Source organism: Melozone crissalis, unplaced genomic scaffold, assembly GCF_028551555.1.
Source record: "Melozone crissalis strain CALT ecotype California unplaced genomic scaffold, PUWL_Pcris_2 ptg000042l_1, whole genome shotgun sequence".
In the NCBI taxonomy this organism is placed as follows: domain Eukaryota; kingdom Metazoa; phylum Chordata; class Aves; order Passeriformes; family Passerellidae; genus Melozone; species Melozone crissalis.
Genome location: NW_026535820.1, coordinates 36,404,965 through 36,427,368, shown reverse-complemented (window position 1 = coordinate 36,427,368; position 22,404 = coordinate 36,404,965). Strand labels below are relative to the sequence as shown.

At 39.2% G+C, this 22,404-nt stretch overlaps 1 protein-coding gene across 2 annotated transcripts in view; it reads right to left on the bottom strand.

Annotated features, from left to right (window-relative positions):
• EPB41L4B (erythrocyte membrane protein band 4.1 like 4B) overlaps positions 1 to 22,404 on the bottom strand; it is a 166,690-nt gene that overhangs the window by 5,879 nt on the left and 138,407 nt on the right. The window contains exons 21-23 of one of the 2 annotated variants that reach the window (XM_054284544.1): positions 20,729 to 20,867; positions 20,210 to 20,287; positions 797 to 865 (exon numbers count right to left, since the gene is read on the bottom strand). In XM_054284544.1, the coding sequence (XP_054140519.1) occupies positions 797 to 865; positions 20,210 to 20,287; positions 20,729 to 20,867 (286 nt within the window). The remainder of the gene's footprint in view (positions 1 to 796; positions 866 to 20,209; positions 20,288 to 20,728; positions 20,868 to 22,404) is intronic. The other variant, XM_054284545.1, reaches the window with a different exon arrangement.

Here is a 22,404-nt window from a genome sequence, read left to right as displayed (position 1 = left end):
ATTTAAAGTCAAAGTCTGAAATGCTTCATTTTGCAAATGATACTTTAAAATTATGAATCATTTTACATGGTGTTTATAACCAGAGTGTTTCTTAAAGAGTAGTCATTTTGTCATGCTTTTTCGGTCATACTTATTACATAATGCCTCTGCCACCAAAGCAAGATTTTAAACATACTTACTTTTTAAATTGTCAGATAATTGTTTTCTATTTGTACATAGTTTATCTCACCAAAATCCCTAAGTCATGTCTTCTGTGAATATTTAACAAGAATGAAGTTTAATATTGGATTCAAGTTCTTGGGTAAACATGGGAGTTTGTACAAGGATACCACTGTAGTCATCCACACACCAACTATAATTCTTTAAAGTTCAGTTGTACATTCAATGAAAATCAGGGCCCTCTTTGTGATGGCACAGCAGATGTTTTCAGGCAGGAGGCCATGCAATTGCTGGACAGAGGACTAAATCTTCCCATTCCCTTACAGCTCCCTGTAAAGATGTCATGGAGCTTCACCTCTACAGTCCTGAAATGTGCAACATTTTGAGACTGACTTCATTGGTGGTGAACCTTGACCTTTAACTTTTAGTCCTCTGTCTATTAAGCAGCAATGTCTGAATGCAGGCAACATTTTGTATAATGGGAATATTTAACTGCTTTGTACTCTTAATTTCTACTTGGAATTTATCTTTTTTTTAAATTTTTTTGAGGACTGCTTAGTGCATAGATTTCTGACACTTTAAAAAATCAGTTGGAATTGTGTTAAAACACAGTTTTTTATTTGCACATTCTACTTACAGAAAACTGTGGTACTGTTGTAAAGGGATCGAAAAAAGGATTAGATGTATCAGCAGGGAATGTCTTTATCTTTAAAAAAGATAAAGAAAAAGATGTTACTTTCAGAGCATAAAAATGCAAAAGAAAAAAAAAAGCAGCAAAGCATTGCAACTACAGTGACATATCCAACAAATCAGAGCAGTTCAGCAGTGCTTGGACCAGACCCAAAAAAGACCCTTCCAAAAATGCATACAGAAACCTGATGATGAATAGTCAAAGCATAAATATGAAAACTTGATAAATTAATTTTACCATGTAATTAAATATGTTGAGCAAATACAGAGCTGGTTGCATACAATATATCTTCCAATTCTGTCGCCAGAATTATTATGTGATTCTTTCAGCCAGCACTACACTTTAAGATATGCAATATGAAGTGCAGGAGCAAATTTTGCTGTACAGGAACTTTGGGTAAAGAACTTGTGCTTTAAATATTTCAGACTTCCAAATTTTCACTTACACTGCTGCTACCAAAGACAAACAATCACCCAAGGTGGGATCAAAAGAAAATCATATATTAAAAAACCATGGGGACAGCTGTTTGTTTCAGGCAGCTAGGATGCTCTGTGTTGAGTAGAGGGCTGTGGGTAAAGAATAATCCTTGGAGGTTTTTTGAAAAGTGCATGGAAACAAAGAGGGGAGAGACCAACATATGCATCTGCTGAGAGGGCTTGGTCCATGAGGATATAGTCACTGGTGTGACCAGACCCTGCTGGAAATCACTTCTGCCCTTAACGTAGTTTTAAACATTAGCTGAAATTAAAAATATATTAAAAGCAGCAACAATCTCTGTCCCACTTCATTGTGAATGCTGTTTTTCATTATTTTCCTTTTTAGAATGCAGACATTATTATTCATTAATTCACAGAGGACAAAATAGCAAATAAACATTTGAATTTGAACTGCACTTCATGCTTTCCCTTTGGAAAATTACATTTTTCACTGTAAAGGTGTGTTTTTCACTTTATTACAGAAACTGCTGTGCATTGCTTTGTTATGCATATATTCAATCATAATTTACTAACTACAGCCATACAACTGTTGTCTAATAATGAGGAAAGCTACCTTGAGGGCTCTGAGCCCCTGCAGGCCAAAGAAAAACCTGGAATTATGACATCAAATATAATTAAGTAAATGTACAGTGTTTATTTTGCAAATAAAATAGCAGAAACATATTGGCTTATAAGGGTACCAAGGGAAATTAACAGCTATCTGCAGGCTTCCTTCTGCAAACATGTGGAATTAAGCTTAGCATTAATTGTCAGGCTTCTTACACATGAGGAGCATGGATAGCAACAATGTCAAGCATGTAAATGACTTTTTAACAGAGTAAAGGTGTTTGTAAATCAATTACCCAGGCACAAATGAGCTAACAACTCTACGAAGGAGAAATTATTTCAAATTACAATTTTCTATACAAACTTATTAAAGGAAGTTTCACAGTCCTTTTACAGTCCTATATTCATGTCTGTTAGCAAAGCATATGTATGTCTGCTGTACTGCTGATTGAACCTAACTCATTAGACTCACACAATAGCTCCTCACAAGTTTGTAATTTTACATTATACCCAGAGCCAAATCTGGACAGCTGTAGCATATCTCACTCTTTTGAGAGACAGCAAATACCCATGAGCCCAGGCTGACATTCCCAGGTTATGAAGGGTTTACAATATGATGTTACAGTACAAAGTACAAGTGTACTCAGTTACAAATAAAATCTTTGAGCCAAAGACAAACAGGGCTGGGAAGCTCTTTGCTCATGTGCCATATGAGTTTGATATCCCACAGCTAAAATCTCTCCAATTTTGCCAGTTAGTCTCATTACAGAAATGAAGCGGTTACTGAACACAGGAAAGAAAAATTATGCAGAATACTGGAGACTCCACTGAGATTTGGGAGCAGAGGCACATAACAGGAGTCAGCCTGATCACATGCTGTGACCCACCGCCATGCAGAATACCCTCTTGTAAAAGCAGCAATCTGTGGATGTGTGTGAGGCCACCCTATGCATCCAAACAGACCATCCAGAAATGGTCAATCTGGTTTAGTTATCAGTGTGAGTCCCTCTCTCAGGGAGCTGTGCTGTTTTAATCTTGAGAACAGGACAATGTTGAGAAATTAAAGGCTCACTGAATTATAAACCAGTCAATTTCTGGCCTTTTAAACAAAGTGGAAAGAGAAATTAGGGAACAGAGGGGAAAAACCCCCATAGCTGTGTTCAATTTAAGAGTGACAAACAAACCATCCCACTTAGCCTTTGCTATTTACTCTTCCCCCCACATTTTTTTTGCCTCTGAGAACAGCCCACTGTTACTCAAAAGGCACAACAGAGTTTATGTTTTGGCTCAGGCCTTGATTAAATTATTGCTGCCAGCTTCCATAGGCAAGGCAGAGAGACAACACTGTTGTTGCCTCTTCAACACTGGCAAGAAGTTCTTATCTATTAATGGCTTGGCTCTTCTGAGTAGGAAGTTGGTATAATATCCTAATCCATACAATAGCAGAAAAAAATATATTCAAGATTATTGTTTAGACAGAGGATATGCAGGATGGGGAGACAACAGTGTGGAAAGCATCACTTTAAAAACTGGTTTATGTGAAACCTGATTTGGAAATTTGAAAGGTCTCTTCAGTCAGGAATACACTTTGCCTACTTTGACCTAACTGTCCTGCATGTTCACCATGGCCAGCAGTAGCAGTTGCCAGGACCTGGAAGAGGGAAGAAAAGCCTGTGATTACCACCCCACCCAAGGAAAGCAGCATCATGGGTGAGTCTCTTCCTTACCCTTGCACTGGAGTTGAGTTTATTGCATGAAATCAAAAATCTCAGAATAGCTCAGAAAGCAAAACAACTCCCTGAGCAGAACCTAAATGTTATGCCTTCCCCACACAGCCTCTCTCCCTGTCTTAGGAGGAAGACCTACCATACCTTTAAATATCTCCTAACTCACATGGAAGAAGCAGACTCTTAACTTTTCCAGGGTGCTTTCTTCTCCCTGTCATGGCAGCATCAGTTGAAAGATGCCACCTGGGAACTGAGAACAGAGGAGGGGCACAGCCAACTCTACCACCTACTTCAAAGCTGCAGTTCCTCCAGCATCTGGAAACCCTCAGCAGCTTCCAGGCTTTACCTGAGAAGGCACACATGAAAGGAAAAGGAGAGGGAAGAGGAAGTGGGCAGTTCCATGGACAGGTTGATCTCATGAGCTGAACTCTAGCTGCTCAGAGAAGTGAAACACAGTAGCTGTCAGTGCATGGAGTTCCTATAGACCAGAGTGAGGTTTGCTGTCTGCTTTGGTATGAAACAAAACAAGTAACACCTTTAAAGTCTACAGCTGGGCACAATTCCTGTCCTGGCAGATGGAGCAGCAATCTCATCCACACTACTCAGATGGGCATTTTCTGGTACAGTCAGGCTCTTCCACAAGAGCAGCAGGACTAACTGGTGTCACAGGGGCTACAGAAATAGCATGAGCAACAAGAGGTTAGAGCTGTGCTCTCCTTAACAGCACAGACAGGCTTTTAAGTACGAAACCTGATTTCAAGCACACTTGCTCTCTCTGCAGGAGTGCCAAGAGTCTTGCAGCCAAAGTCACAGCCATAAAACAACCTTTAAGGCAATCCCCATGAGTAACTGTCAGGTGGCAGAGGCATGGCTTGAAAGGGGAGGGAAGAAGGCTGACATTCCAGCAGCATCTCACATGCTGAGGGCTTGTTTCATAACCTGAAATGCCCCTTGCTTGAAAGGTCAGGGAGCAGTAGCATAGCAGAACTACTTTGGACAAGTAGCGCCTTGTCTGGAATATTTAGCTTGGCAAGTTGAGAATTTCCTAAGCTTAAAAGAACAGTTGACTCTCAAAAATAACTCAAAAAAACAAAGGATTGGCATAGTCTTAAGAGACGTCCAATGGTTGAGTAATCTTTAAGGTGAGAAATCTGAACACCAGTCAGATATAACAGCCACATCAATTTTCATGGGAAAAAAAGCAAAAATGTATTCCTCTTTATTTTCTGCTACTACTCAAATATTCCTATTGCATTATTGCTGTCCATTGGAGTGGATTCCTCCAATATTTTGAAGGAATCTTTGCCACAGCCAGAAAGAATTAATGCACTGATTTTCCTTGACATTTATATAGCAAGAGAGAATGAAGAAGCCAGAAGGAAGAATCTTCCCCTTTTCTTTGCATTTGTGCAAAGAGTTCTTCTGGATGGAATTTCAAATCTCAGTAAAAACAATTGAACATTCCTGAAACACTTTTTAGATGAGTTAGGAGAAAAAAAAGCAACTTTCTCACATAAACAAATGGAGGTGGAAGGAGATAAAGAAAGAGTACTTTTGTTGCATTTATTGATATAAAATCAGCTATTTTGGTACTTCTACCAGAAGGGAATATTACAAATGTACTTGCTTTGACAAAAAAAATACTACCTTTTGGGAGAAGTGGGCTTAATTTGGATGTGTTCCCTTGCCTTTGGAATATCACTGCCCTGCCACAATTATCCTTCCACAAAGGTCCAGTAAAATTTTCTGCTGTTGACACTTTGCTTCACTGCCATCCCCTGCCCCTTGACAGGAGGCATTTGTAACAATGTGGTGAGGACGTGTGATCTCAGTGGGTTTGCACTGTCACTTTATACACTGACCAGATGGAAGACAGACCTCAGGCCAAACACTTCACTGGATTCCCATGCAGTACAGCAAGAAGAGGCAGTGCTGCTAACACCTGAAGCAGTGTCATAAATAAGGCCCTCAGGATACACGTGGAGCCAGAGGAATACTCTGTTTTGCTTTATTTCATTGCTTTATACACAATGTAAGTTGAATACCATCATATCTATACAGCATAGAGACCTGTTTCTACTCATCAAATTAGAAAGGGACATCGGCTGAGATGTCTGGAGGATATTGCAATGGCAATTCCCTGTCCTGACATGTGACATGACTTAAAAAATACCAGTTAACCATTAGGCCTGGTTTCCAAAACCAGTATGAAGATTCCAGGCTCCACAATTTTTCAGTAAAGCTCCTTGTCTGCTGTCATACCATTTCAGTGGCTGAAATAAATACTGAGGCAGAAAATGTAAAAACCCAAAGAGTTTCTAGTATTTTTTACCATGCAATATCTTCAGGGACACACAAATTCTTTTGAGTGGGAGCAGTTTCAGGCTCAAATGATCCAACACTCGGATTATGTCAACCCCAGTTCATGTCCTTCTCATGTGGCAACATAACCACCATGACAAGTAGGCATAATTACTGCCAGGATGCACAGGGCGAAAATCAGACCAAAACAGTGCAGCAAACTTGCAACAGGACAGAAACCTAAAAAAGAAATACTATTGACTAATTAGTTTTGGAAAAAGCTGTGTGAACTTGATGCCCTGATGAGTCACATTTGTTGCAAATCCCATATGCATTGCATCACACTTCACCTTCTTTTCGTGGGATGCAGGATTTTTTCTAGCTTTTGAATTGATATCCAGGTGTTGGTGTTAGCAGATAGATTTTGTTCACACTCATTAAAGAGGGCACTTCTGCAGAAACGTACTATTGAAAACACCCTGAGGATCAAAATGAGAAGTTTCTTAAGAGGATGGGTTTCTGTTCAAGCTACTAATCCAGGGAGGAAGAAGCTACATGTTCAGAACCTCCCAGCCCTGTCACTCTCTCTGAGGAGACAACACTGGAAAATCTCCCTCATAGTTCCATCTGGTCTCCCTTTTGGTCCATTTGGGTCTCCCTTACTCATCTTGCAAAAAACTAGGGGAGTCTGGAGATCAAGGAAATACTTCCAAGAATATTCTTTGATTCTTAAGAACCACATAAGTGCATCCAAATCTTTGAATCATCTGATTTGGTGTGAGTTTCCACAGGACCACTGTACTGCAGTACAGAGTCCCGATTCCCACAGGTACGGCTCAATTCCTTCTGGTGAACTGAAAAAGCTCCACTTTGAAAGCTCCATGTTCATCCCACAGTATCTTTGATGAGACAAGTTCTTTTGGGGCCCTTCAAAAGGTGAGCTTGCCATTTCTTTGCTCACTGATGTACACCAGCCCTTCTTTGGCCCTTGCTGCAGGCTGAGTCCACCTGCCCTGGAACATGACCTGGCAGCATACACCACCTTCTTGATGTCTCACCAGCTGCTTGTACTTTCCTCTCCATCAGGTATTTTCCTCCCTCTTAGAGGGACACTGTGCAATCCAACCCAACACAGAGGCATTGTCAGGTGGTGGCTACGTAGTTCCTCGACTGTGCTCCAGTGACTTCTGTCTCCCAAACGGATGTCAAGGGAGTTCATGAGAGTAGAAGATGTAGAAGGTTCTGTTTCTGCTAAAGCTTGGATTTGCTGCAGTTCTAGCCTTTCACAGATACTTCTTGCATAATAGTTTGTGGCTGCAGTATAAACTATACACTATTTGCAAGCAGGTCTACCTAAATCACAGCAGTTAAGATGCCCTGGATATAAGCCTGAATCTTCATGTCAGCTTCTGTAACAATTTACAAGGACAGCCCTATAAATTTTGTTGGTGCTAGTATCTTTTTTATGCTACCTTTAGGGATCAAGTACCCTAGATTTTCACTCTAAGGACTGTAATTATGGGTTGCTAGCAAAGGGATTTCAGAGGTATTGGGAGAGCATGAGGGATGACAGTAATAGTGTTATTAAATCAGTCCAGCATCTCTACAGCACATTGGAAGAAAATGCATATCCTGGATCATTTTTAAGACAAAACTTTGCCTTGTGAATATTTTGGAGAAGACATTTTTCAAAAGAAAACAGAATAAGAACAATTCAGATGTGACAAAACAAGATGGTGTCCATGCTCTCACAGTCTTTGGTACTCTTCAGTACTCTTTCACTGGTGCTGTGAAGGCGAGCAAGCTTAAGCAGAACATAACCACAGAATGGGCTGTCAGCCCAGTCACCATCCCCTGAGGAAAACGTGGCAAGGCAAAATGATGTCACAGTCTTGGTGGGTTGGCTAAAATGTAGACTAAAGATTTGCTTAGTCTTTGTTCAAAACACAGAAATGAAACAAACAGAAAGCAGTAGGTACCCACTGTATATGATTGCTCTCCAACAGTTTCTGCATTAGTTGCATTTCTGGAACAGCTAATGCAAAGTTACCTTTCTTGTCCCTTGGCTTTTACCAATGAAATCAACGGTGATCCAGTGGTGGGTGCCTACACCACGTGCACAGCTAACAAAATCAAGTGGCATCTTGGCAGATGGAGGCTGTTTTCACAGAAGAAAGTCACTAAAGATGGATAACATTAAGAGGAGGAAATGAGTGTTGTGATTCCTGCCAGTTGAGAATGCCCCAGGTAAGACATATACTTCCCAATTCCACTGCCAGCAAGCAGACTGTATTTTGTACCAGATGGAAAAACTCAGCCCTTACCACACCTGATTATTTCTAAGTATAGACACTGACCCAATAACTGCTAGTTCACCAAGAGACTTATTAACATGGAGACTTTGAACCCAGGGACATTCCCACAAAGGCTGATCAATAACCATGTAACACACCTGCCCTTTTTTGGAACCCTCAGGATCACATTCCTGTCTTGAAAAGTTATGACACATTGGCACAAACAGTGTACTGCTTGACCTTAGTCCTACAGAAACAAATAGTTTTTCTCTCTAGTGTAATCAATCTCTACTTGTGTAAGAGAAAAAGCTGGCTGAAAGTCCTTAAGTGTCTAGAAACTCAACCCATCACAGTCTCCTTGAATGTCAGGATAGTAAGAAATACTTTGCACCAATTTTCTGTCCTATTTTTCTGGGCTATTGAGCCCTGATAAAATCCCCAGGAGTTTATACAGTTCATTATTATAAAGCAAAAGAATAGCACAGGTAGATTAAAGTCAGTGGAGCTGCAGAAAAAGTGTTAAAATTACAAACTGGTGCACTATTTATAAATCTATAAAGAAGAACACTTGAGTGTATTTTCAACTTCAGCATGTGACCAGTCCCAGGGACTACCACAACCTTAATCTGTGCACATGCCTACAAATTTTGGTGACCTCTCACAAGTTATGATCTCAAGTATACATAAGAGTGCTGACTGCTGTGCTGTGCTGCAACTGCCTCACTACTCTAAATGTCTACTCTGAATTAAGCTTCTATAAGACAATAATAATTTCCCATCATAATATGTCACCTTTTCCAACATGCAGAGCACTGCTTCTTTAAATGTAGTGGATACAAAACTATTTGATCCTATCAACTCCAGCTGGAGTAGAAGCTGAAAGTCTTCATAAGAACATAAGAAGCAATGTGTTGCTTAGTTTAAAATTCATGCATGAACAAATTCAATCCCATATCTAGTAAATGTTTTGTGATAAATGTTATGAATAAAAACCTATTTATTCATAACCTCATTCCCTTGACTATGAATCATTCATATTGCCAGCCATCAAGCATTAAATAAACACAAAGATTCTGTCTTGACTGCAAGTAAAATCTAGTTGTGTTCAAATACAAGAGCTCATTAGGCATATACAGATTCAAACACCTGCATTGTAACACTATGCCAATTCAGTGTGGTGAAACACATTAGATGCCTCTGTGTCTGAGGGATATTACCCTAAAAGCCAGTCTCCCAGTCTGAGACACTGCACTCAGATATGTCCCAGGCTAAAAGAGATTAGTCCCAGCCAAGGGAGTATCCAAATCAATCAGGGCTATTAGCACATAACTCACTCTTGCCCATCCTTAATTACAAAAGAAATATGTCCTTTGGACCAAGAGCACAAGTATAGAACTCTTCTGCTTGGCCCAGGAATCACAGCAGTTTCAGTGCCAGAAGGCCGTTCTCATTTGAGCAGAGCTCTGCTTCCCCATATTTTCTTTATTGAGCTAAGGCTTGAGAGGATCCATTATTAAAGACATCTCTGTGAAGGCAACTGAAGAGCATTATAATGTTGCAGGGAGCAGGAAAAGTAAAATGGAAATGAGAGAGAGGCCAAACAATGACAGTCCTCTCCCCAGAGATCTGCTTGTGGCACCTCTTCAAGGGAAGAAATACACTATGAATAAAATGTCACAGGCAGATCCTGGTCCCCAGTCACCAATTTCCTGCCCACTGCAACAGGAGCTCACAGCCCCCAAACTGGGGGCATGTTTCCAACACCACTGCCTCAAAGACCCCTTCCCAGCACCATGTGGAGATGGAGGAGGTGAAAACACCGTTGACCGGCAACCTCTGCTGATGTTGTGGTCCCTGGGAAGATTACAGCTTACTCTTTCAGTTCAGAAAAACCCTGAGGTCTTCTAAAATGCAAGAGGAGCAAAAACTGGTCCAGTCAACTTCATAACTTGGAAATTATGAGGGGGCTTACAGTGCTTGCTTTAAAATTTCTTCCCAAGAGCCTTGGGATAGCTGCAGGCTAAGGCCCAGGATACTCTCTTTTCTTGGGGGAGGGTAAGAGCAAATGTGATTTGTTATTGGGTTTTGTTTTTTGGTTTGGTATTGGGGTTTCTTTTGCAATCCTATGCCTGGAGCTTTTTGAGTGTGCTCTCTATGAGCTTGGGAACTAACAGTTCCTGGTGCCCAACTTGAGCCACACTGCAGATGTACAGAAAAGCCTTTATCCATACTGCCTCACCACCCTACTCACGGTGAGGAAGAAAAGAGAAGGCACAGTTTCTTCAGTTTCTTCAACCCTTTCTCCAAACCAGTAGCAGCAAGACAGGAGAAGGCCAAAATTGCTTTAGAGGCACACACAATCATGGGCTCTCCTGACCACAGATATTTTGAAGAGAACAAGCTTTTTCTGATGTCTGGGCAGCTCAGACATTGATGCAAACACATGGATTCTATCTGTATACGAGCACTTGAGCTTCATGGTTATAAATTTTGACACTTTACTCAACTTGGCTGAAACATGAATTGAGTGCCAAATTGTGCACAAATTCAGGTGGTCAGAAGCCCACTGTGCTTGGCACATGACTTCCCATCTCCAGCACTGCCAACAGGGCTCTCAGCAGAGCCTGTGCACATGGCTGGGTGTGTATGCCAGATGGCAGGGCCAGCTCCTTCATCACAATCCATCATGGCAATAGCTGGTGCTTTGCCAGAAGAGGCCAAATGACATTTCACAGCACTGGAGCACTTGCAAGATTCTAGTCAACCTTTTGATAAAGACCAATAAATGACATTAACTTGCTAAATGAGTTTTATAGAGATTTACTTTCCTGACCTCACCAGCTGCATCTCCTAGAAAGTACGAGCATTTGGTCTTGGTTTACTGAAAATTAGAAGAATATCATACCGTAAAGCAAACCATAAATCCATAGTTCTTCCATAGTGATTGTTTTGTGGGTAAGTTCCAAGGAAAAATTCTGAGAAGTATGCAAGAACTGCTTTCTATTAATCAGGCTTAAAATGGTTATACAGAATATCTAACTCTGTAGAATTTTTCTTCCTCAGCTCAAAACAGTTTAGTTTTGTTTTTTTTTTAAAGTCATATAAGGGATATGAACAGAAGGGAACCCTACCTACTGAGGTCATTGGTTTGCAATCCAGTTACCATGATAGCTAATAAGTTAGAATTAGGAAACTCCTGTTTTCTTTCTCCCACAATTAAATCACAATTTTCTTCCATGACATACAATGTCTGGGACAAGGCATAGAACTGTGGAATTCTGGAAAACCAGAGATGTGCTGAGGTTTATGAAAACTTCAATTTTATCAGTTTGACTTACTGGTTATTCTTCTATTGCTATTCCTCTGAGTTATAAGATTTGTACTAAGCTTTGTATAAAGTCATAGCAAAAGATCTCTCTGGATGTAAATCTCATAAGTCAATGATTGTATTTCTGTTTTGCTTTGCTTGCTAGTAGACAGACTACAGAAATTTAAATATATATTATGCTTCAGTAGAGAATTTATCCACTGTTGTGAATAAAAGCAAAAAGCAGAATAGGCCAGAAGAGAAAATCTCTGGTCGCTTAGGTACCAATTGTGGTTCATCAAAAAGGACTGCTACTGCTTAGGAATTCTCATCAGAAAATGCCTATTTATTGAATGTGTATTGCCCTGAATGTGTTACAAAATGTGCTGATTAAATTTCTCTATATTTAAAAATATATATTTTAAAAGGCTTCAATCAGCACTTTGTCAGTGCAGTTTTTAGTCCCTAATTCAGAAATTACATTTTGGTTGGAAATGTGAGTTCATTGAAATTAATAGCCCAACACCACTTGAAAATGAACCACTATTTAATTTCAAATTGGTCTGCTCTTTTTATCTACCCTTCTTACTACTCTCTGACATTCAGTTAAGGATATTTGCCAATACAGGCTTTTGAAAGGAAAATGTAGACAACCAGATTTTACTTTTCAAAGAAGAAAAAAAAAATTCCTATCAGTTCTGATTATTCAATTGTGTAGCAAATAAAAAGAAAGTTTACTTGATCTTTTTGCTGGTTTTACAAGTTGAGTCACTCAGCCAGTCAAAAAGCTTCAGAAAGCAGATGTTCCTACTTTCTGCTGAAGCCTGGAGACATTCAACTGAAATTTCACTGAACAGCCAAGCTGTTAGTATCATACTTGTTATCACACTGGAAAAATGTGAATTAGAATTACACATATATCAATTCATTAGATGGTTGGAAAGGAAACAAACACACAGTAGTTACTCACTGAAGTCTTAATGCAATTGTCACTAATCACAGTGAGGAAGAGAAATTAGGAACTTCGCAGCTGCTGAGACAAAAGGAATAATGTACTTCTCAGGTCAAAAAAAGGTGATCAATATGCCTTTATCAAAAGTCTTTGTGACATAGTAGCTTCATCACTGTACTTGTCTCATCAAGAGCAAACGTAAAAAGATATACCTGGTTTCAGTCTTTGCACATAATCTTGGCATTCCTGTATCACATTGATTATTGTTGACTGGAAGAGGAGCCTCAGCCAGGACAAAAAGATGGTGATTTACACTCTGTGTCTGGAAATCATTGTCTATGTATTGTTCATTTTTATTCTTCTTAGGCAGATGTTACACTTGCTTACTGCTGCTCAGAACATGGAACATATTTGGTTGAAAAGTAAAGCAATAATCTTAAATAAAAAAGATGTATGATTGAACACATCAGACCTGATTTACAACAATTCACGGGTTATAAAAGCTTTGCTAAAGATTTGCCTTCTCCGCTTGCTGTAGGTGGTAGATGCCAGCTGGTTTAAAATCTGTTTGCTTGCATTTACTTGATTCCTTTCATTTACTCTGATGTTGATTTCAAGCAAAAGAGAAAGCTGCTACTGGCATGGAATGATCCTTTATTTTTTCTGAGGAGGCAGGAGAAAGGGATTTAAAGTAGTTTTCTTCTTATTTTTCTTTTCTTTTCTTTTTTTTCTTTTTTTTCTTTTTTTTTTCTTTTTTTAAGCTTCAATAATGTTCATCACCCTCAAGTTTTCTGGCCTTCCTAAACACTGTTGAAGTGTTGGCAATCTATGTCACTTCAGAGGTACTGAGAAAAGCTCTGGACTAAAAACGATTATTGCAGTAATTGCACAAAAAGTGAAGCACACAGACAGCCTTGGACTGCCCAGTCTGTGGTGTTTGGCAGATGCTCTCCATCATCAGGGAGCAGACTCCCTGGGACCTTGCCTGTCAGTTGGCCTCAGGTCACCATTACTGCAGTCAAGCACATCCTATAACCCCTCCTGTAAATTGGTCAAACTTTAAAATAATTTCAGTAGTACTTCCTTTTGGAGTACTACTCCAGAAACTACACTGCTATAAATGTACTTTATCATTCCTATAGTCCCTCAGGAGAGCCATCTGTGAAACCCCAGGGTTTCATAGATTATTTGACCTAAAGCTAAGTAATTTTGTTTGTAGGGTTAGTGTTCAGCCCCACTAAGGAAGCTGGAGCAGATTAAAACATCCAGCACCCACCTACATGTGCAGCTGTGACACCACAACCTCAGTCCTCCAGCTTCACAGGCCAATCTGGAAATGGCCACTGAACCACTCATCATACAGGCACAGCAAACATCCCACCACTGTGCAACAATCTCACAGTCATTAGCTACAGAGCATTTTCTATCTCTGCAGGCACGCAGGTTCTACAGGATCCTCCAGTCTTCTGGTGTAAATATCTTCTCAAATGAGATCCCATCTGCTCAGGCCTGCTATGGAGTCCAGCCAAAGCCTTAAGTTCCAGGACCAGCTCTGCTTGCACGATCTGGCAGAAACCAGATTTACTGATTTTATAACTTCTATGACCACGAAGCAGGTGCAAAGAATGCCAGAGAATACTTAGGACAGCGTATGAAAAATCATAAAAGGCAACCAAAAATAATTGTATGTGGCAGAATTTATCACCTCTCCAGGGAAAAGATTCTGACCTCTTGATCCAAACTATCTCCTGACATTACCTTCACCTCAAGTTTTATAAAATGTTAGCCAGTGGACCATTGATTATTTAAAAGAACTGAATTCTATGATACCTGCCTCAACTTTTTTTCTGTTTAACATGGTTCCCTATTTTTGGAAGCTTTTCTTGCTCATTTACACATCATTCCCTATTTATCATGGGGTCCACAGGTGCAAAGTCAGCAATGGATTTCATTTTGTGTATTTTGTTTTTGTTTTTTTTTTTGAGAATTCACTTTCCATTAGTTGAAGAAATAGAAAAGTGTTGAATCATCTGTCATATATCTAGAGAGTGCACCAAGTTGTCCTTCTCAGTGTACAGATAATGGGGAAAAATATATTGGGCCAATGAATTTAAATCACTTAAAACAGAGGAAAAATAAAAGTAAATGTAGAAGCTTAGAGTTCATCTTTTAGAATTCTCTCTTGCTTCTTCAGTGACTATTTCTATAATGGATGATTGGGAGAAAATCTGTAAATAGCAAATCTCTAAATAGCAGTCAAAGAGTTTCAGGTAATTTAGTGAATTTTAAACTAAGATTCAAGGGGCTGTCTCTGAGCCTGACACTCCATTATCTTGCATGTTAGTAATTCAACAGACTGCTTATGAAACTGGCATCCACCAATAAAGCCCTGTACTTTGCAGAGCTACATATTAGTCACAAGTCCTATTTATAATTCTTTATGTATTCACCCATTTATCTGGTTGTCCAAAGACTATGATTGTTCTAAAATGTTCTAAGTCCCATCCCTAGTTACTGACATGCCTTATATAACCTAAATGATGCTCAGGTAACCTGCATCTGCTTGCTTCCAGCTGTGCGCTCCCAGGAGCCTTATGGTGGATGGGCCCCGAGCATTTCCTGCAAATCCCCAGTCAAATGTGTGGTGCTCAGTTTGACTGAGCCTTGCAGTGAACCTCTTTGCAGTGTGTTCTCATCCAGCTGGTGCCCTTTTCTTGCAGCAGAAAAGAATGGTCTTTGCAATATGAGTAAATTGAGAGTATTCCTTGAGCTCACATGGAACTAGATTTATTGTCTGTTGCTGTAAGTTTTTTGTACTGATGTTGTTTGCTTTAGCAATTGCTGTTCTTTGCTTGATCTCAGTTTAATATGGAGTTAAAGAGCATGAACTTGAAACTGGGAATAAATGTGCATTCGACATGCTGCTTGCTGCTTTTACTTTTTATGTCTATGTGTAACAGACAATCTGGGTTTTTTTCAAATTCTTTTGCTCATAATTGGCTATTGCATATAAATTTGAGTGTGCAAAAGCTGTTAATTAAGAAGCTGGCTTGGGAAATAGCATTTTTAATATTCCCCTTTGAATCCATTGCATAATTATTGCATCCAATTCATCTTATACTAAGAAACTTTTTGTTGTTGTTTTTGTGATGAAGATGTAAAAGTAGAAAGGTTCTAATTCTGAAATATATCACCCAGTCTTCAAGAGTCCTATTTTTTCTTCAGTATGTGGTTCACCATCAGTGAAGCATTTACAAATTTGTCTCTGACTGAGCTGTTTCAAAGATCTTGGGGGCATGCAGAGATACTTGATCTATACTTTCAGTCAGTTAGATAGTAGATACATGCTAATGTTCTTATCAAATATCAGTCTTGAATTACATTGTACTCACTCTCGTTTAGAATTCGATGCCAAAAGGACTGGTTATGGAGGTATTAGAGTTTGATATGTTTGCCTGTCTTCCACTGAAAAACTGGTCTGCACAGAAAGTAAAAAGTTCTTCAAAATGAAGGCAGGAATTACTGAACTCACTTCCCACTCTGTTATTTGGCTTATTGCAACCTTGCAAAATTTTAATGAAAATTTAGCAAGTAAAAATTAAAATAACTCTTCTTTATTAATAAAACAAGCATTAAAGGGAAGTAGAATGGAAAGATACATTACTTATTTTGCTCTATTCATTACCTCTTGCTCACTATCTACTGAGAGTTTGCAGGGATGTTTTATCACCTCCATCAAGATACAAAAAATTCTCCCATTTTCCCCCTGAGCTGACTCACTTTTGACCTGGTTACCTTCACTTTATTTCCAGAATACTAGATTATAATGCATTAAATTCTGTACACTTTCAGACTAAGTGAGATCCCTTCGAATGAGCAGGACTGCATACCCTAGCAATGCTATCACTAAAATAGACATGCTTGTTTCCAACTAATCCTAAATAAAAAAATATCTTGTGTTTCACTGAAGGCATAAACTATCATACTGGTAATTTATACCTTTTAAACATTTTATCTCAAGCTTTAAATAGGCAGATAATTTTCTACTTTCCATTTTCCACCAATAGATGGCAGGTGAAGCTCTAGAAAATTATTCACTTGATACAGCTTGAGATAATCTATAATTTGAAAGTACATAGCCAGCTGTAAATTACTGCTCTCTGATGCCTCTTTAGATGTGATCATGACTGTTCTAGCCCATCCACTTTGCATTACAAACCTTAGTCTAAGTTTAGGAATACCGCCATGTTGTATGTAGAACTCTTATTTCTTTTGTCCCACTCCATTAGGTCAAACTGAAGTTTGTGCACACTGAGTTCTCTCTTGGTTGAGAAGGTACTGTCAGTGTGGTGTAGCAGCTGTTACATTCATTCAGTGCCTTAAGACTGAGCTTTCTGTAACTAAACAAGAAAAGCTCTGCATTCATGCACATGTCAGAAATCACACCAGTTATAGGCCACAACAGAATAGCTTAAAGCTCAGTGATTTCCAGTTCCAGAAAAGCTAGAAACACAAGGAGGGAGCGCAGGAGGAGAAAGAGCCTACTGCACTGACAAAGCTTATTCTAATATACCTCATTAAGGATGCTCCTAATGTGTTAAAATATTTCTTTATATATGATGCTGCATTTTTTAAAATTCATTTGCTTTTTCCAAAACACAAAAGCAGGAGGGATTGAATCTTGTTCACATACAAGCTAAAAGGACATGGTGCTAAAAGTCACAATAGAAGCATAAAAAAAGATGAAGACTCATGCTATAATTGTTTTAAGGCAACAAGTAATATGTTGTAGTCAATTAATTGTAGGATCTAATTGAAAAATGAATAGAAGTGTGCATAAACCACGGGGTTTAGGACTGTAGAGCACAAAAGGATACCTTTCCCTCTAGGCAATCTGCATTAGTAAATGTACATTATTTTTCCTGCAAAATGATTTCCTGAAATCAGTCTGCCTCATAATTGCCCTGCTGTTACTGGCAGCCTAAGTATTGATGACTAAGTGACCATTAGAGTTCAGCTGGTTCTTGTATATATCACAATACCTCCTCCAGGCTGACTGAGTAGACAAATTTGATTGCTCTCATCCCTGCATTGCACCTTTGATGATTTCTATTCATTCACTCCATTCAGTAATCCTTACATTTTTATAAGTGAATTTAGTTTTCTGAGCTCCACTTCTAAGTGTAATTTGCAGAATATATTTCACTATTTGGTACCTTCCACTGTTTTGCTGGCAACAGCAGCAAAACATGGATAAAACCCAAGGGCATCAGGAAACATCAGTGGTTAGACACTGAACAACGAAGATCATGCACCTCATTCAGTGACTATTAATCACTCTGTACCAAAAATGTTACAGAAAAGAAGGGAGGATATCTAAAGCTGATTCAAATGAACGGCTCTCCAGTGAACGGGGGAAGTTTGGTAGCATACATCATGACCAAAACAAATTACAAAACCTAATTTTGGATTACCAATTTAGGTGTCTTTGTCTTTCTAGCCCAGACAACAAAGACAACAGAGCTGCTGGAATAAACCTCTGCAGAAAAATCTTGACTGCACAGGAACCTGAACTTCTGTCTCTATCACCTCAGTCAAATACCCCAAATAAGACAACGTGAATGACCCCTTCAGATACTGTACCTGTTACTGAATGTGAAACAAATGTGTGCAATTAATAACCAAATTCCCAAGGGCCAGGCCACAGCATGCAAAACCAGCACATGACCACAGACTGGACAGTAGCAGGATGCTAAGCTGCACATTACCTTGACTCTCAAATAACAGACAGCACATTCTATCACAACAGAACTATTAAATAATCAGACTGTCTCAAAGCTACACATTTGCCCTTAGCTTGTCTTTGCTTGGAGCCTGTCTCCCTGAAGAGTAAACTTTTCATTCAAACCTCAGCTGAGAGCAGCCTGTAGTCAGTGAAACTGCAGAGAAAGGTCTGTAAACAATACCTGCTCTGTAGAGAACAAGCTGACCTTTATAGATGTTAAACAAAACAAAAAGGGTTGATTGATGCTGGGCAGTACCTGCTCTCCAAAATATTAAAACCAAGAAAGTCAATGGAAGGTTAGTTCATGAACATACAGTGTGATAAATAATGTCAGTGGGTGGTGGGGTAGGGAAGGGGAAAGCATGATTTGGTTAAATATTTAGGACAAAAAGCCTGTATGTTAATCTGGAAAAAGAAAAAATGTGTATTGCTGACCTCTGTTAAATGGAAAAAAAAAAAACCAAAACAACCAAACTTATGTTATCTAGAGCAGGTCAGTTGCTGAAGTCTTCATGGCTCATTTCTTAAATTCTGATTAACAGAGTAAGACATTGTAGGTTTTTAGAATAAGAAATCTATTTGTAAATTCCAACAGATAATTACAATTTAGCCACAAATGTGCTACTAATATAGAAAAGGACAATCTAACCTAGATAGAATCATGGAATCGCTTATGTTGGAAAAGGCCCTCCAGATCATCAAGTCCAACCACAACCCAGCACTGCCAAGTCCCCCCCTTAGACCATGTCTCTCAGGGGAACATCTACAAGTCTTTTAAATACCTCCAGGGCTGTCGACTCAACCACTTCCCTGGGCAGCCTGTGCCAATGCTTTATAAACCTTTCAGTGAACAAACTGTTACTAATACGCAATTTAAGGCAGTTTCTTCTTTTCCTCTCACTTCTGTCTTGGGAAGAGACTGATACCTAGCTTGCTATAACCTCCTTTCTGGTAGTTTCAGTTTCAGTCTGCCTGTGTCTTGTGCATCCCCACAGCTCTCATCCAGTGGTAACTGGACACAAGTGCAGTTATTTACAGACAACTACAATATTGTCTCAGAAGCAAAAGGCACAACCCCACAGCACCTTTCCAATACTGTAAACTAGGACCTAACCATGTAGTGAAAGCAATGCCCAGGACAGAATTACCTTAATACAAAAACATTTATGCCCAAACTAAAATGCTGTCCTTGTCATGCTTTTTACACACTTTAACTGTGGTTTCTAGAAGACAACAAAAATGCATTTGGACAGGAGAGGAGCTATCTGGCATCAAAATTTTTTGCAATGCAGGATGACTTGGAGGAAGTAAAGTATCATATTATGATTATGCAATAAATCTGCTGAGAATCTGAGATGAAAGAGTTGAGATCACTGAAGTCAAGAGGTATTTCAATTTCAGATCAGCATCTCTCACTGGCTTTTAAGCAAAAATATAAATCATGTAGCTCCAAAAAAATAAGTTAATAATCAGCATATTTTAGGCAATTTTGTCGAAAGTGAGGAAGAGAACTCTGCTAATGAAACATGAAAGTGCAAGTACATGTCTTGGGATTGGCTATTAGGTAAGCTCTGAATAAAATTGTGGCAAAAAGAAGTAACTTTTCAGACAACTCCCAAAAGCAAAGTTATTATTACATTATGAATCTGTGTTAAAGGGACAAAGAAGCTTGTGAAACCGGTGGAGAAATGTGTAAAAATAGGAGAGAAAAATAAATAGTTATCCAACAATAAATGCATTCAGAAGATCAGCCATAACACTTATTGATGTGGACTGACTTTCAGAAATTCTGAGCTGAGTTTAACAGAAGCTCAGGATCACTGAATATCAAGAAAATTATTTTATTCCTGTGCACTCTGTAACACACTGCATAGTATCCCATTCATTTTAGCTGCAGACAAATGACTGAAAACTTCTACATTTTCCTGGTTGCAAACTAAAACTATTTACCATTGGTGTGGCCTCTGTGAAATCCATCAGGAGGTCACCTGGCTCCAAAGCAAATGTACTCCCAGCATCTGTGGAACTCTAAAGGCAAAAAAGAAACCCAGCATTGGAATAAAGAACCATTTAATTTCTGTGGGGTTTTCTTGTTATTTTTGTTCGGTTTTTTAATTCCTTAAAGCACAGATTGCCAAATGGATTTTAAATTTCACACCACGTTTTTCAGGTGTGGCTACTCAGGAAAGATAAAAAACATAATTACGCACCTTTAAAATCCATGTGAGTAATCTTGATCCACTGCCCACTAATGCTGAGGAAAAGCTGTTATGGATTTTATCTGGGTCTTGGAGCAGGCTCTCAATACTTCCTTACACAACAAGTTAAACATATCACTACAACTCTGCATTAAAAACTGCTTTTAAATGTAGAATTACTCCATCTAGGGAAAACCTTTTACTCCCAACTCCCTCCTATCTTTCCTGAACCCTCTCCCAAGTGACAAGAGCTCATCCCTTTGTGTGTTACCTTGCCACCGGGCGAAACCTGTGCTTGTCCTTCCGATGTTTGTGGCGTGCACGTTTTCTGCGACCCGGGAGAGGCTGAAGACACAGGTGTTGATGCTGCTGCTGCTGCTGCCAGTGCAGGAGGAAGGTCATCTTCATCACTGTCATTGATAAAAACAGACAGATTTTCTCATTAAAAATGCCACTGGACTTTTGACTGCACTTGTGTCAGAGGAGGCACTGGTAACCTGTATGTCTGCTGTAGTGCTTTGAAGTGAAGCTCCATTTACTCTTCCCGCTAAAAAGCAGGTACCTTTTCAAATAAATTAGATTTTTTTTCAAGCTTTAAAGATTCCTTAAAAAATGGATTGGTTAGGTACTTCTCATCTGCAAATGGAAATCTTATGGTTATTAGGTGCAAGTAGTGTTTCTATGGATTATGTATATATGCATGAGTGAACGGACTAGATATTACTCCACTTTAATGTTTATTCCTTTCCATGGAGGCTGGCAGCCTTGATAAGAACAGATATGGTGACATCCATCCATGGATCTGACTGCTTCATTGGCTTCAGACAACGCTAGGTTTGACACCCATTATGGAGCTAGTCTATGCTTCTATTTTCAAACTGTATTTAAAGGAATTTGATTGACTCCAAAAAGGGTCTCTTTAAAAACATTCTTGTGAGGGTATCTTTTTCCTGTCCCATTTATTCCATTTACAGAGAAAACATTTTATTTAGGATGAGGTTGCCTGCTTCCCCTGGGCTTTAGGTCATGAAGCTGAACTCTTTCCATCTCACCTACTGTCACTACTAAATGGAAGCCAGTAAAGAATGTTACACCTTCATTTACTTTTGCAGAACCCTATTGACTACAGATCACTGGGATCAGTCAGCCCTGAGTCAGGATGCTTCCACTTGTTAATTGCATTTGGATGGAGGTAAACAGAGTCATAATTTGGCCTACAGAAGCCTTATTACTGGGAATGATGTGTGAAAAGACTACAGATTGACAGCTTAATGCACAGTGAAAAATAATGAGAAAAATTACTTCTGCTCATAAAACAGCACTAATTTTAACTACCAATTAGGTACTCACAGCGCACAGAAGGCTGCCATGCCAGCTTGACTGCATGTATCTGCCTTGCCAGATACTTCCAGAACAGAACTACACTTGATTTAGTGCCACTTGAAGGCAGCATGCCTGGACAACACAAAAACCTTCAAAACTACATGACATACAGGTTATGCAACTTTATGCTGGGTTACCTAGCATTGTTTTTTAATTATGATGTAAAATTTTGGTGATTAATATTATCTTTTTCAAACTTAATTTTTTATTCCTTCTGGTGAGGGATAGAATTCAGCACCATAGCATGCAGAGTACACAGGTTTTATGCTGGAAAGAAATTGTGAAATATTTTGGACCTGTTGAATAGACATTTTATTAATGTAACAAGCCCAGAGCTGAGCTGTTGACCTAGTTAATCTCTCTTTCAGAAACATGTAGATGACATTTTCCCAGTCCTTGGTCTCCACTCTCAGCAGGAATTCACTGGCACCCTCCCATTCTTTCTGAGTCAAGTTCCTCTGGTGTATACACGGAAGTGGAAAAATAAGAGTTAGGGTTGATTTATCAGCCATCTAGCCATGAGCACACTAGCTGCAAGACTGAGAAACGGCCTTTACTGTTATT